Source organism: Arvicanthis niloticus, chromosome 11, assembly GCF_011762505.2.
Source record: "Arvicanthis niloticus isolate mArvNil1 chromosome 11, mArvNil1.pat.X, whole genome shotgun sequence".
Lineage (NCBI taxonomy): Eukaryota > Metazoa > Chordata > Mammalia > Rodentia > Muridae > Arvicanthis > Arvicanthis niloticus.
Genome location: NC_047668.1, coordinates 25,459,510 through 25,471,750, shown reverse-complemented (window position 1 = coordinate 25,471,750; position 12,241 = coordinate 25,459,510). Strand labels below are relative to the sequence as shown.

Below are 12,241 nucleotides of genomic sequence, written 5' to 3'. Positions count from 1 at the left end.
TGTACAGCAAGCACTCACAGACTGAACAATTGCCCCAGTTCCTACTTGCTCTCGAACGTCCTCTTGTAATTTCATTTGTAGACGAGACACAATCCAAGGAATATAGCAAACATGGTTTTCAGTTGTTTAGGTTTCAGAAGGCAGAGGAGGGCATTGGATCCCCTGGACCTGGAGTTAGGAGTGATTATAAATTATCCAATGTAGAACTTGGGTCCTCTGAGAGAGCACCACGTGCTTTTAAAGACCTCTCTCACTACTCCATTCTTATACTGCTGTTTGTGGGATTTGATTCCAGGTATAGGATTACTAAATTGTAAGGCAAATGAATCTCTTTTAAAATTTTATAGATATGGCTAGGCTGCTTTTAAAAAAAATTATTGGTTTCATATAACCAGCAATAAGAGATGATGCATACTTCCTCCAATTTATCACAGCAATAGAGCCAGCTACTTGTCATAAAAGATTATCTATATTGGCTATAATTCTGTCTTCAAGACTACTGGTAAATTTGAGTACATACACATATATATTATACATATATAGATATATACATATATGTATACATATAATATAAACTTCCATATTTGGTTCTGCCCATAGCTACTATTAACCTTTTAATTTTAAATATCTTTTACCTTTGTAGTTTTCAAAACAAAGTACCTTTTCTTCTTTCTTAAAAAAGAATCCTTCCATTCTAGTTGATACTGTAGCCCTAGCTACTTTATTATTTTCAAAAATACTGACTTCTTAAATTGATTGCAAAATTGAATTTATTTTCCATGATTTATGGATATTTTATGTTTTATGCTATTATACAGTATAAAGCTTCATACAATCAGAATATGAATACAATATGTTTTCCTTTCTTTCAAACCATCCATGTAGTAGTGTGTAGAATATCTCTTGTTCATTTTCTCCCTTCCTTATCTGCATCTTTGGGATTGTATTCTCCCAATTTTCAATGACATTATCTGTTTAAATTGTCTACTTAATCTATGAATTGTGCCTGGACCATGCTTTTGTTCTATTTATGATTTCATGTTTAGTACCTAAGAATTTTTGATACTAGTGAACACTTAATATGTATTCGATAATTTTTTTTAATTTAGAAAATAATTTTCTATGTATCTTGAGTGATAAAAATATAGCTGAGCTTATGCCATAATTCTGAAAATAACATCTTCCATGTAATTGCATATTGTTTGACAAGCACAAATTTGAAGGGACTGTGTGTATTATCTTATTATATGTGAAACAGGTACTGAATCATCCTGTTATCTTTCTTTACAAATGAGGAAGCTGAAGCCCTAAGACCTGTGATCCTCCCTGGAAGAGTTGCAGTCTGTCTGGCTTGGAGACTCCTTTTCTTTCCTGTCTCACATTCTTTTCCTGATTCAAAGTCAGATTCCTTAAGAGAGGTTTCGAGTTTCTAGGCAATGAGATCTTTATTGTGAAGAATTCTTTTGTTCTAATTAATCAAGTGGCCCAAAGATGATTAAATTTATGAGAAATAAAACTTAAAGTTGTATAACATAGATTAAGCAAGAGATGAAATACTCTTCATAGTTCCTCAAACTTTAACCATCATTGGGCCTTACAATAAAAGCACTGAGATGTGTCCTTCTCACATTTATAACTAGCATGTTGAAATGATCAGCAAACAGAGTAATGAATGAAGTGCTGACCCCTGGGAAATTACTTCTAGAGAAGATGCTGGGAATAAATGCAACAATCCAATTTATAACAAATATTGACTTTATTTTGAAAAATAAAACTATGCATTACAAGTTCACTGTTTTATTTAAGTTGGCTTGCTAGGAAGCCATGCATGGAATAATAAGATGAGTCATTGTTTCTATTTCCCATTAGGTTCAACTGACCAATAAGCAAATGATTGTGTTATTTGCACCTATGACATTTCATAGTTCCAGTCATCATTTCAGCAGAAACAAAATTTGAATATATAAAAGTTAGATGTAGTTTTGAATATGTAACATGATCTTTTTCTATATTCTGCCAGCTTATGTGATGCCTGAAATTATAATCATAATACTTTGACCTATGTAAAAAATTTAACTTGGTATACTTCTAGATAAGTTAATATTGGGCATAATAGCATGTAGAATACTTAGGAGAAAAAAAACTAATAATGTCTTTTAAATTAGCATTTTAAGTTTTCTACATTAAGGTTTTTTTACTGGAATGATTTATAAAACACTTTAATATTTGATCTTGTTCTTTGAAATACTCTCTAGTAAGAAGACTTTTCACAAATAAGATTTGAATTTCATACTGCCATTTTATTCTGTTCACATCAGTCAGCTATTCATATCTTGTTTCAGATATCCATAATGCATTTCCTATTTATGATAGCCTTAAACAGTATCATCTTTTAAACATTTGTTCAGCTAGCAATGCTTGATTGTCATTTATTGATTTATTTCTCTATCAATCAATTTTGTAAATGTTTCCAATTTACTGAATTTTGTTATGGTTCTTTAGTCTGTACGCCTATTTCACTGATCATTTTCCTTCTTTTGTTTTAATTTTTAAAAATGTTTACTTTTTTAATGCTAGCTATATGTGATTTGTCTGTATGTACATATGTGTACCACTTTCATTCACTGCTTACAAAAGTCAGAAGAGAACACTGTATCCCCTAGAACTTTATGGGTAAATGATTGAGAGTTTCCATATGGGATCTGAGAAACAATGCCTGACAGTGCTTTTAACCACTGAGCTCTCTCTATCCAGCCCCTTGCGTTATTATTTTTGATGTGGTTTATAGTCAGTCAAAAGAACCAGATCATAATTTTTCTTGTATCATCACCTACATTGACTGTGTAATTTTACATAGTAGTCATTCAGTAAATGTTAATTCATACCCCAAAGAAAATGAACACACCTGCGTTGTTCAGTACAACCCTAGCCTGAGCACGGGTTTCACCTATGACCTGGTAGGACCTGTATGGAATCTGATCCTAATAATTTATAGTCATTCCATGGATAGCCACATGGTTATTCTCGAATTGTCTTATGTATGTGTCTATAATCTAAATTTAGAAAAAAATTCATCAAGGATTTTCACTATTAATATTTTTTTAGCTGCACTAAGGGCATTTGTGTTACATTTGAAAAATTATTTCTGCGACTTTATGGTATGAGTTTGCTCTAATCACTTAGCAACAGCCTAGTATCTGTGAAGAAAATATTTCTCCTTTTCTCTAGTGAATTGATGTTAAGACCTCTTCTTTGAATCTTGAGTAGTCATAATGTACACTTCAGTTGAAAGAAAATTATGGACTATACTTTCTATAGTTTGTCCCTTGCTACTAACTAGCTAGATGACACCACTTTTTATCTCTGACCTTCACATCTTATTTGTACAAAGGGGAGTTATTAGATCATTTCTAGGGTATTTAGAATTGTGATCCAAAGAAATGCAATCACCTGTAGCCATAGGCAGTCCAGCTTCCTTGGAATATTGTTGTATTATTTACTTAAAATCATAGTATATTAATTTGTGTGTCACTTTTAATTCATGTGACAAGGTAAGGCATGTGAGTCCTACTGTGTCAGTAACAAAACTGCTTTTGTGACGAAGCAAACAATAGACAGAATTTAGGATTGGGATTGAGAATGAGTATTCAGAGTGGAAAAATGCCTTGCCATGTTGTGACAGCCTAAAGTTCTTAGGAACTTTTAGAATCCTCTGATCATGTATCTTTAGAATCATAATTTAACCAGATTCATCAAAGGCTTTTAGGCTCACTTTCCTCCTTAAAGCTCCTTTGTATGATAACATAGATACTAGTAATCTTTTGTGCATATAGCCAGTAGAAACTCAGGTCTCATCTTGGAGATGTGATCTCATTTGGCCCAATATTAATATAGCTACTATGTCTTAACTTACTGCTATATTATTGTTATTGTTATTGTTATTATTATTATCATCGGTGTTTCTGTCCTTTTTATGTATTTCTCTCATAAGCAGCCTTTGCATAAAACAGCCTGCAAATTCTATATTCTTTTTATAATTTTTTATTCTCCTTTTAACAATACATCTATCTATAGATTTCCATCTTTCCATTCTACTCCTCCTAGCACCACCCCACCTCACTTCTTCCCCAGATCTACTAACCCCACGTAATCTTCCCCACAAAACACAGGCTTCCCAGAGACATCAATCAAACATGACACAACAAGATAACAATAAGACAAGTCACAGACCCTTATAGCAAAGCTAGGTGAGGAAACTCAGTAGGAGGGAAGTGTCTCGAGAACAGGCAAAAGTGACAGAGACATAACCCCTCTCCCAGCATCATGAGTGCTCGTAAATCACCAAATCAATAACGCTAACACATATGCAGAGGACCTAGAACAGACCCATGTATGCACTATAAGTGCCTCCAGTCTCTGTGATCCCCCATGAGCCCTAATTAGTTGATTCTGTGGGCTGTCATGTTTGATTCTACCAGAAGTCTCTGGGCTTATGTGGCCTCCTGTTCTGGTCATCCAGGCAGAAGATAGCCTCTTGTGGTATGGACCTCAAATTAAATAAGTCATTTGTTGGCCACTTCCACAAGTTCTATGCCACCATTGCCCCAGCACATCTTGTAGGCAGGACTGTAGTTTAAGTTTCCTGGCTGGGCTGGTGCCCCAGGTCTACCACTACAGACAGACTGGTTATAAAAGATGTTTGGTTCAGGCTCTGTATCATCTGATACGAGGGTCACTCTCGTAGAACCTGGAAGGTTCTACTACACTAGGGTGCCACATCAGCTCCTTCTAAATACCCTTCAATTCCAGTTGTTTGTTCCCATACATTCTCCTTCTATCCTTCTCCCAACCCGATCCCTTCTATTTCCATCCCCACCTGACCTTAGTCCACTCAGACATTCTTTTCTATTTCTCTTTCTGAAGGATATCTCTGTGTCCCCACTAGAGCCCTTTTATTACGTAACCTCCCTCAGTCTGTGGATGATAGTCTGATTGTCATTTCCTTATTAACAGTTAATATCTACTTATAAGTACATATATGCCATGTTTGTCTTTCTGGGTCTAGGTTATCTCACTCAGAATATTTTTTTTCTAGTTCCATTCATTTGCCTGCAGATTTCATGATGTTGTTTTTTTTAAACTGCTAAGTAGTATTTCAATGTATAAATGTACCACATTTCCTTTATCTACTCTTTGGTTGAGGAACATCTAGGTTGTTTCCAATTTCTGGCTCTTATGAAAAAAGCTGCTGTGAACATAGTTGAACAAGTGTCCTTGTGAGCGGATAGAGCATCCTTTGGATGTATGCCTAAGGGTGGTCTATCTGGGTCTTCAGTAAAATGATTCCCAACTTTATGAAGAAGTACCATATTAATTTCCATAGTGGCTGCACAAGTTATGAAAAATTCTATATTCTATAAGATAGATTTTTTCAATAGGATATTTCTCTTTCAATTACATCATCAGCTCACTTCATTATGATTACTGATAATAGCTGATACCATCTTATTTTTTCATGGTTTTTTGCTTTTTAATTAGCTAAAAAAAAATCAAAGACAAAAATCTCTATTTTTCACTCAGTCAATTAGAAAATCTTACCAAAAGTCAACCACTTATTTCCTTTTGAACATCAGTACTATATGACAATTCTTTTTTTCAAAATTAAATATTATATTGATTTACAGAAATTTTCTTCCTCGGTTTTTTTATCTGTAAGAATAAAAATATATTTCTATACAAAAACATACCTGTTCCTATTCGCTGTATTAGTCTGCTTTTCTGTTGCTGTTGTATAACACTGTTGAAAAACAACTTGGGGAAGAAAAGATTACTTCATCTTACACTTCCGAGTGACAGTTCATAATTGAGGACAGTTTGGGTCGGCAAGAAATGGAGGGACAGAGTTAGAGGCAGAGTTGGTAGTGGGGCTCAAGGCAGGAACTGAAGCAGAGGCCATGGAGGATCACTGATCACTAGTTTCCCTTAAGAAAATAGACACTCGGGAGTCTGGGTTCCAGGAAGCAGTCAGCGTCCCAAGTTATCCCTGCTTTGTACATGTAGAAAATTCAGTAAAATGGCTTTAAAATGATATCACTAATGAACCATGAATTATTAACACATTACCGAAAGAAGGGGAAAGAGCACATATGCACAAGAAAAAGACACCGAGAGAAACATTTAATAAGCACTTACCTTCTCATAGTTCTAAGAATTACATGGACAGTACTTTTGTGTTCAACCGATGGAACTTAAAAGATCCAGTGACTTAAACACATTGTTTTCAAGGTCAAATCAAATTGGAGGCAATCATTCTATATCCCCTTTATGAGGCCTAGGCAACTTGTCTTGGTAAAGCTAGTACTAAAAATGTCTCTTTTTAGACAGGTAGTTAAAATATCAGACAGAGCCCATTTTTGACTGTCAAAACCAGAATTATTTGCAAGCTATAGATACACACAGCCTTATGGGCTGACACCTTACTTACCTGCTAAATCAGCTAAAGGATTATCTTGTCTTTATGAGAGTTTGGGAGTTAAAAGCTATTTAAAATTCCTTCTCTAGAGAAATTCTATTAACAGTATTGTATTTCTTTGGTAGCCCTAAAAGGAAGTAGCCCAATAATTTACCATCATATTCTTAAACCACTTTAGGTTACTAGTTTAAAAGTTGGATGCACTCTAAGAGATTAGGAAATAGACTATGTCCATACAGCATGTTTACCAGAGTTCTCTACTTACAATATTTCTCCTAGATCTGACCATTATCTGTTAAGACACTGTGTATTAGCATAGCAGCATTGAAATACACAATACAGTGGTATCCGCAAATCGATCTTTCCTTTACCTTGATACTCTCCGTATATTTGAATATGTACAAACAGATAGATTGTCCCTTCTCATAGGAGTTTTGAAGTTCTCCTGAAGGGAAAAAGAAGAAAAACACTACATCATTGTACCGTTCAAAATAGTAATAAGCACAGCAATTATTACAAAATAGTAATTTATTATTATGTAAAATTTATTATTACAAAATAGTAATAAGCACTGTGAGAAAACAATTATTGAGGCATATCACCAGTGATTTGAAGAGATTGGTATTAATCAATAGTAAGCTTCAGCACATTTGGAATTATAAAATGAAGAAAAATAATGGACAAAGGAAGTCTGGCAATAATCACCACCACTTATTATATTCTAAATGTAATCAGTATCATATCCAGTGCTTTAATTAAAAAGCCTCAAGTTGAAGATGATACATTTATATGGTGTTTAGTATATGCTACATTTGTGTACTCAAAAACCTCAGTGTTAGGTTCTCCTTCTTTTTCTCTCCTCTTTTGCCTAGTGTTGTAAATGAGAAACTGCCTTTTTGAGTTTTATCAAGTTGTTCCAAATCATATCTACTTGATAGTGTCAAATAAATACACCAAACCAAGATAAGCTAATTCCACAGATTAAACTGAACAGTAATGTCCCCTCACAGCATTTACAACCCTTTTCTAATCCTCATCTGAACCTAGTTAAGGTGGCTGTAAATAGGCCCACCCTATTGTAAAGATGACAAATAATTGTAACTTACAAGCTTGCTCGCAAATCATAGAATTAAGGTTGAAATTTTTGTAGCCTGTTCAAGAATCAGAGTGCTTTCCATAGTATTATTCTGCCTTTAGGGCATTATTTTTCATCAGTATTAAATTCGTTGTTTATTTAACAACTATTTGTTGAGCCATTTGTGCTCTAGGGATGTTCTATAAGAAGGACATATTTCCATAGGTCACATTCTAACATGGAGAGACAGACAGTAAATAAATAAATAAATAAATGAACCCAAGTCAAGAGCTAGTGTGCATAAAAAAGAAAAAGAAAGCATTGTAAATGGCTAAGAAATACTGGGCTAAAGCATGTGCTTAAGTGCCTTCCATAAGATAGTCACCACAAATAACCTGGCTGCCTTTACTCGTACCTTGATGGCACTATAATTTTCTCACAAGAATCTTGATTCTTATAGCACCTAAAATTCAATATGACTTGTATGCCATCCTAGCTTCTAAAAGAATATGTTTGGTCTACTGTTGCATTGCTGATATAATTTTGTGGCAGATTTAGTTTATAAATTTTTAACTGAGCCAATAGTTCATATGTTTGGGTCTCAAAGCCCCTTCACAGTCATGGCTCTTCTTGATATTGTGAATGACCAGAAGACTTTATTATGATTATTGTGACAAGCCTATCTCTTTCCAAAACTTGGCAAATTGTGTCCCAGCTTACCAAACCTTTTGGTGACTGAAGAGTTCTCCACCCAATAGGCAGTCACTACTTCACAATTGAAGATCCTGTAGAGTTGAGACTCATTTTGGTTCCCTCCTTGGACAATTTCCTAATTTAAAAAAAAAAAAACTATAAGTTATGATGAGTAGCTGGAACAAGAAGATCTAAGGTAGACCATTCAGACATCAGTATAAGACTATTTCATTCAGAGGATCCTCCGTCCTCTGTGCTCCAGTGAGATAGCCCAGAAAGCATACACACACACACATACCACTAATCCATGGGAAACACACACCACGACCTAAAGCAAATGCCTGAAAATTTAGGTAATATTAATCCAATGTAATATATAGTATGTTTTCTCACACACATATACTTTTGTGATTGTTAAATAGTTATTTCATACAATAGCAATTTTCAACTGTTTCCTTCTTAGAATTTGTCCTAAATGCTCAGCTTAATATGGTGAACAGATGTTTAGATATATAAGGCGATGATACCTTTGCAGCAGTTAACTATAAGATTTTTTTTTTCCTCATCACTATCATTTGATGGGAGTATTAGTCATTAGACACTAGCTTACAAAGCAGTGATGTCAAGAACTAATGTAATGATTTTAATTGAAGAACACTTATATTGCAAAGTGTATGAGGGTAAGATGTGGTAAATTTGTTTTTGCTTTTCTCTAAAAATCTGAAAGTCTCCTTCCCTATAGTAATTAAAAACAAACAGCAAACCTTAACTTACTGTGGGGTTCTAATGGCTACAATATTGCTTCCTTGCATGGATGACTTACTGATCTTAAAGCAAAGCAATTCAACACTGAAATTATCTTGAAAATTAAAAACCATCCAAGATAATGAATAGTTTCAATTTCTATAGCACCAATTTATGCGTACTTTCCCTTTTTAATGCATTCTTCTGTACATACACAGCTTGCTAACTAAGAGACTAGCCTCCGAGAGACTCCATATCCAATAATGCTGTGCTAAGCTCAGTTTCTGAGAGCTTTGGCTCGAAAGGTGAATTTCATTCATTCTTTAACTCATTCATTCAGAAAACCTTTATTGAGAAGCATGTTTTGTTAGTGTTTTCCAGGGTGCTTTAGGAAATAAAGGAAATATAAAGCTCTGTGCTCCCAAAATAATAATTGTTTTGTGGGGTTTGAATCATAATTTATTTTAATTCTGTCTTTTATTTGGTTGACTGTTTCATAATTTATCTACTAATGCTTTCTTAGTGGATATCTGGGTAAGATGCATTATGGAAGTGAGGCCTATAAAAAGTGAGGGTTGAGCATCCATGATAACAAACATCTGTGTATATTTTTAGTAATTTTTATCAATCAGTTTTTACAAATAGAATAGGGACAACAGACATGAATATTTTAGTCTCTTAAAACATCCCCAAAGTAGATCATAAAAAGCAATGGAAACAAAAAGTTTGAATCATTTCTAATGGCCACTGACAACGTGAGAAAGATTGTTTCTACCCCCTTTCTTTCCTGTGTTAAGAGTATGAATATCAGGCTGGAGAAATGGCTTATGGTTAAAAGCGCTGACTGCTCTTCCAGAGGTCCTGAGTTCAATTCCCAGAAAAAACACATGGTGGCTCACAGCCATCTGTAATGGGATCTGATGCCTTCTTCTTGTGTGTTTGAAATGGTGAATAGATAGATAGATAGATAGATAGATAGATAGATAGATAGATAGAAACACAGAGAGATATATAATCTTTTTAAAAAAAGAATATGAATATCTGTTGTATGTCATCTGTCATTGACACTTTTTCATAATCAATCAAAATTTCCTTTTTAAGAAAAGTGTAGTGCTGGCCTGGTCAGTTTTCAACTAATACTGATTCTACAGATTCCAAAGGTCATCAAGATTTCTTTCCTTCCTACTAATGCTGGGTTTTCAAATATTTATTGATTTCTTTTATTTATTGTTTTAACATGTATGCGTGTTTGTCTTCATGTATACCTAACTGTGCACCAACATGTGTGCCTGGTACACATGAAGGCCAGAAGGAGATCCTCTAGAACTGAGTTACAGTTGTGGGGCATCATGTAGGTGCTGGGTATTGAACTGTCGTCTGAAGAGTGGCCAGGGCTCTTCTTAACCCTCTGAACCATCCTTCCAGACCCCAGTTTTGAATCTTAATTTCCATTATTAAATTGAAACAGTTGAGCACTAGCATAAATGCAAGTGTAAGAAGACAACTGGACATTGAATTGAGGTATGTTGATTTCTTTAAGTATTTATTAAGGATAGTGTGAATTAAGAAGCAAAACACTGTATTTGGTGTTTGTGCCTTTCTTTAAGCAAGTTTTTTTTCTTATACAAAGGAGGAACTATATTGCATTCATATTTATAGAATATGTGACTACACTGTAATTTTATTGATTTTGTTCACTTTGAGTACATAGAAATTCTCTATTTACGAATCTTCACAGTAACTCACTATTAAAGTGAAAAGTTTCTTCTTAATGGAAACTGTAGCTGATATCTTGTTTGGCTTGATTAAAAACTTAACTTTGCCCGATTTGTTTTCCCAAAGCTACACTTATTAGGGGAGGTTTCCCTGGGCAGTTTAGAAAATGAACCATATCTTATTTGAGAGGAACTTATTGTGTAATTTTGGGATTATTGCAAGTGTAGCATGAAGGTCTTTGGGCCCACAGATCTCCAGTGAAACCAAGAATGTTAAGTACACAAGATTGTCTTTCCAATGGGAAAGATAGAAAAACCTGTTCTTCCATCCAGAAAATTAAAATTTTAGTGATTAACAGTCTGGTTTTTTTGTTTTCTACTTTATCTGTTGGGCTAGGCCTTATCAAGTTTCTACAACCAGGACCAGAGATGGCTAGTCATCTAAATGACCCTTATAGCCAGAAGCTCCCCCTAACTCCCGCAACCAGGACTAGGAGTAGTTCATAGCACAAATATCTTCAATTCTCTCTGTAGAGATCAGGACAGACCCTCAGGCCCTTAAGCTAGTAAAGGTAACCTCTGTCTAGAGCCTGTCTTCTTGGAAGAAAAGACATTTATCCAAATTGAGTTTCAATGCAATTATGCTTTCTTGTGTAACAAAGGTCCTATTACACAGAGAAGCTTATTTTCAAAGTATACTGGGCATAAATATATTGGGAATAAATCGCCTGTTATTAGACTCCCAGAAGTCTGTTCCAGGTTGACTAAAGTCAATCAGCACCGAGTTTTCATCTTATCTCTTCCCATGGTTTATTTCTAACACAGTCAGAGTTAGACCCTCTCATCTGCCTAATAGCTGTTCTTTCCTTCCTGATTCTGTCTCCAAGGTGTAAAGTCCCTTTCCTACTCTCACCTCACTGGTCTCATTGTTTCTTTTCAGAACAATTGGACACAAAAATCGGTTGGTCAAAGTCCCCCGTGGTCACATGTGGGTTGAAGGAGATCACCATGGACACAGTTTTGATAGTAATTCTTTTGGACCGGTGAGTCAACCTAAGCCTTGTTTCTGAAAACATTGCATTTCGAAGGTGGGAGCAAGTGTAACCCAATAGTTGCTCTGTTCTTTCAACCCAGAACAGTCGGAGACTTTGTAATGGAACACTTTATGGTGGAAAATTCTTTTAGGCTGTCAAATTGTGTGTGTGTGTTTGTGTGTGTGTGTGTGTGTGTGTGTGTGTGTGTGTGTTGACTGACTTTCTGCTTGGAAGATCTTCATTTCCTTCACAGAAATGCCATCTACCTGTGTTTTCAGTTAATATTTAACCCATAAAATATGTAAGAAGACATATAGGCACCAATTTTGTAAATGTTGTATTCAATACAACAGTATGAAAAAAATCACAGTAGTAAGTGTGGGAGAGCTGGGTTTCCTTCCTTCTCTTTTGTGGTCTCATCTCAGTCTTACAATGAAATTGATGTAAAACAGATTACCAGAGAATGATACATACACATATAATAGGTTTTCAGTGTCAAAAGAAGCCC

At 34.9% G+C, this 12,241-nt stretch overlaps 1 protein-coding gene across 4 annotated transcripts in view; it reads left to right on the top strand.

Moving 5' to 3' along the window:
• Immp2l (inner mitochondrial membrane peptidase subunit 2) overlaps window positions 1-12,241 on the top strand; it is an 826,273-nt gene that overhangs the window by 615,354 nt on the left and 198,678 nt on the right. For 3 of the 4 annotated variants that reach the window (XM_034514317.2, XM_076941950.1, XM_034514320.2), the window contains one exon: window positions 11,640-11,742. The exons of the other annotated variant lie outside the window; for it this stretch is intronic. In XM_034514317.2, coding sequence (XP_034370208.1) covers window positions 11,640-11,742 — 103 coding nt within the window. The remainder of the gene's footprint in view (window positions 1-11,639; window positions 11,743-12,241) is intronic. 4 annotated transcript variants of the gene reach the window in all.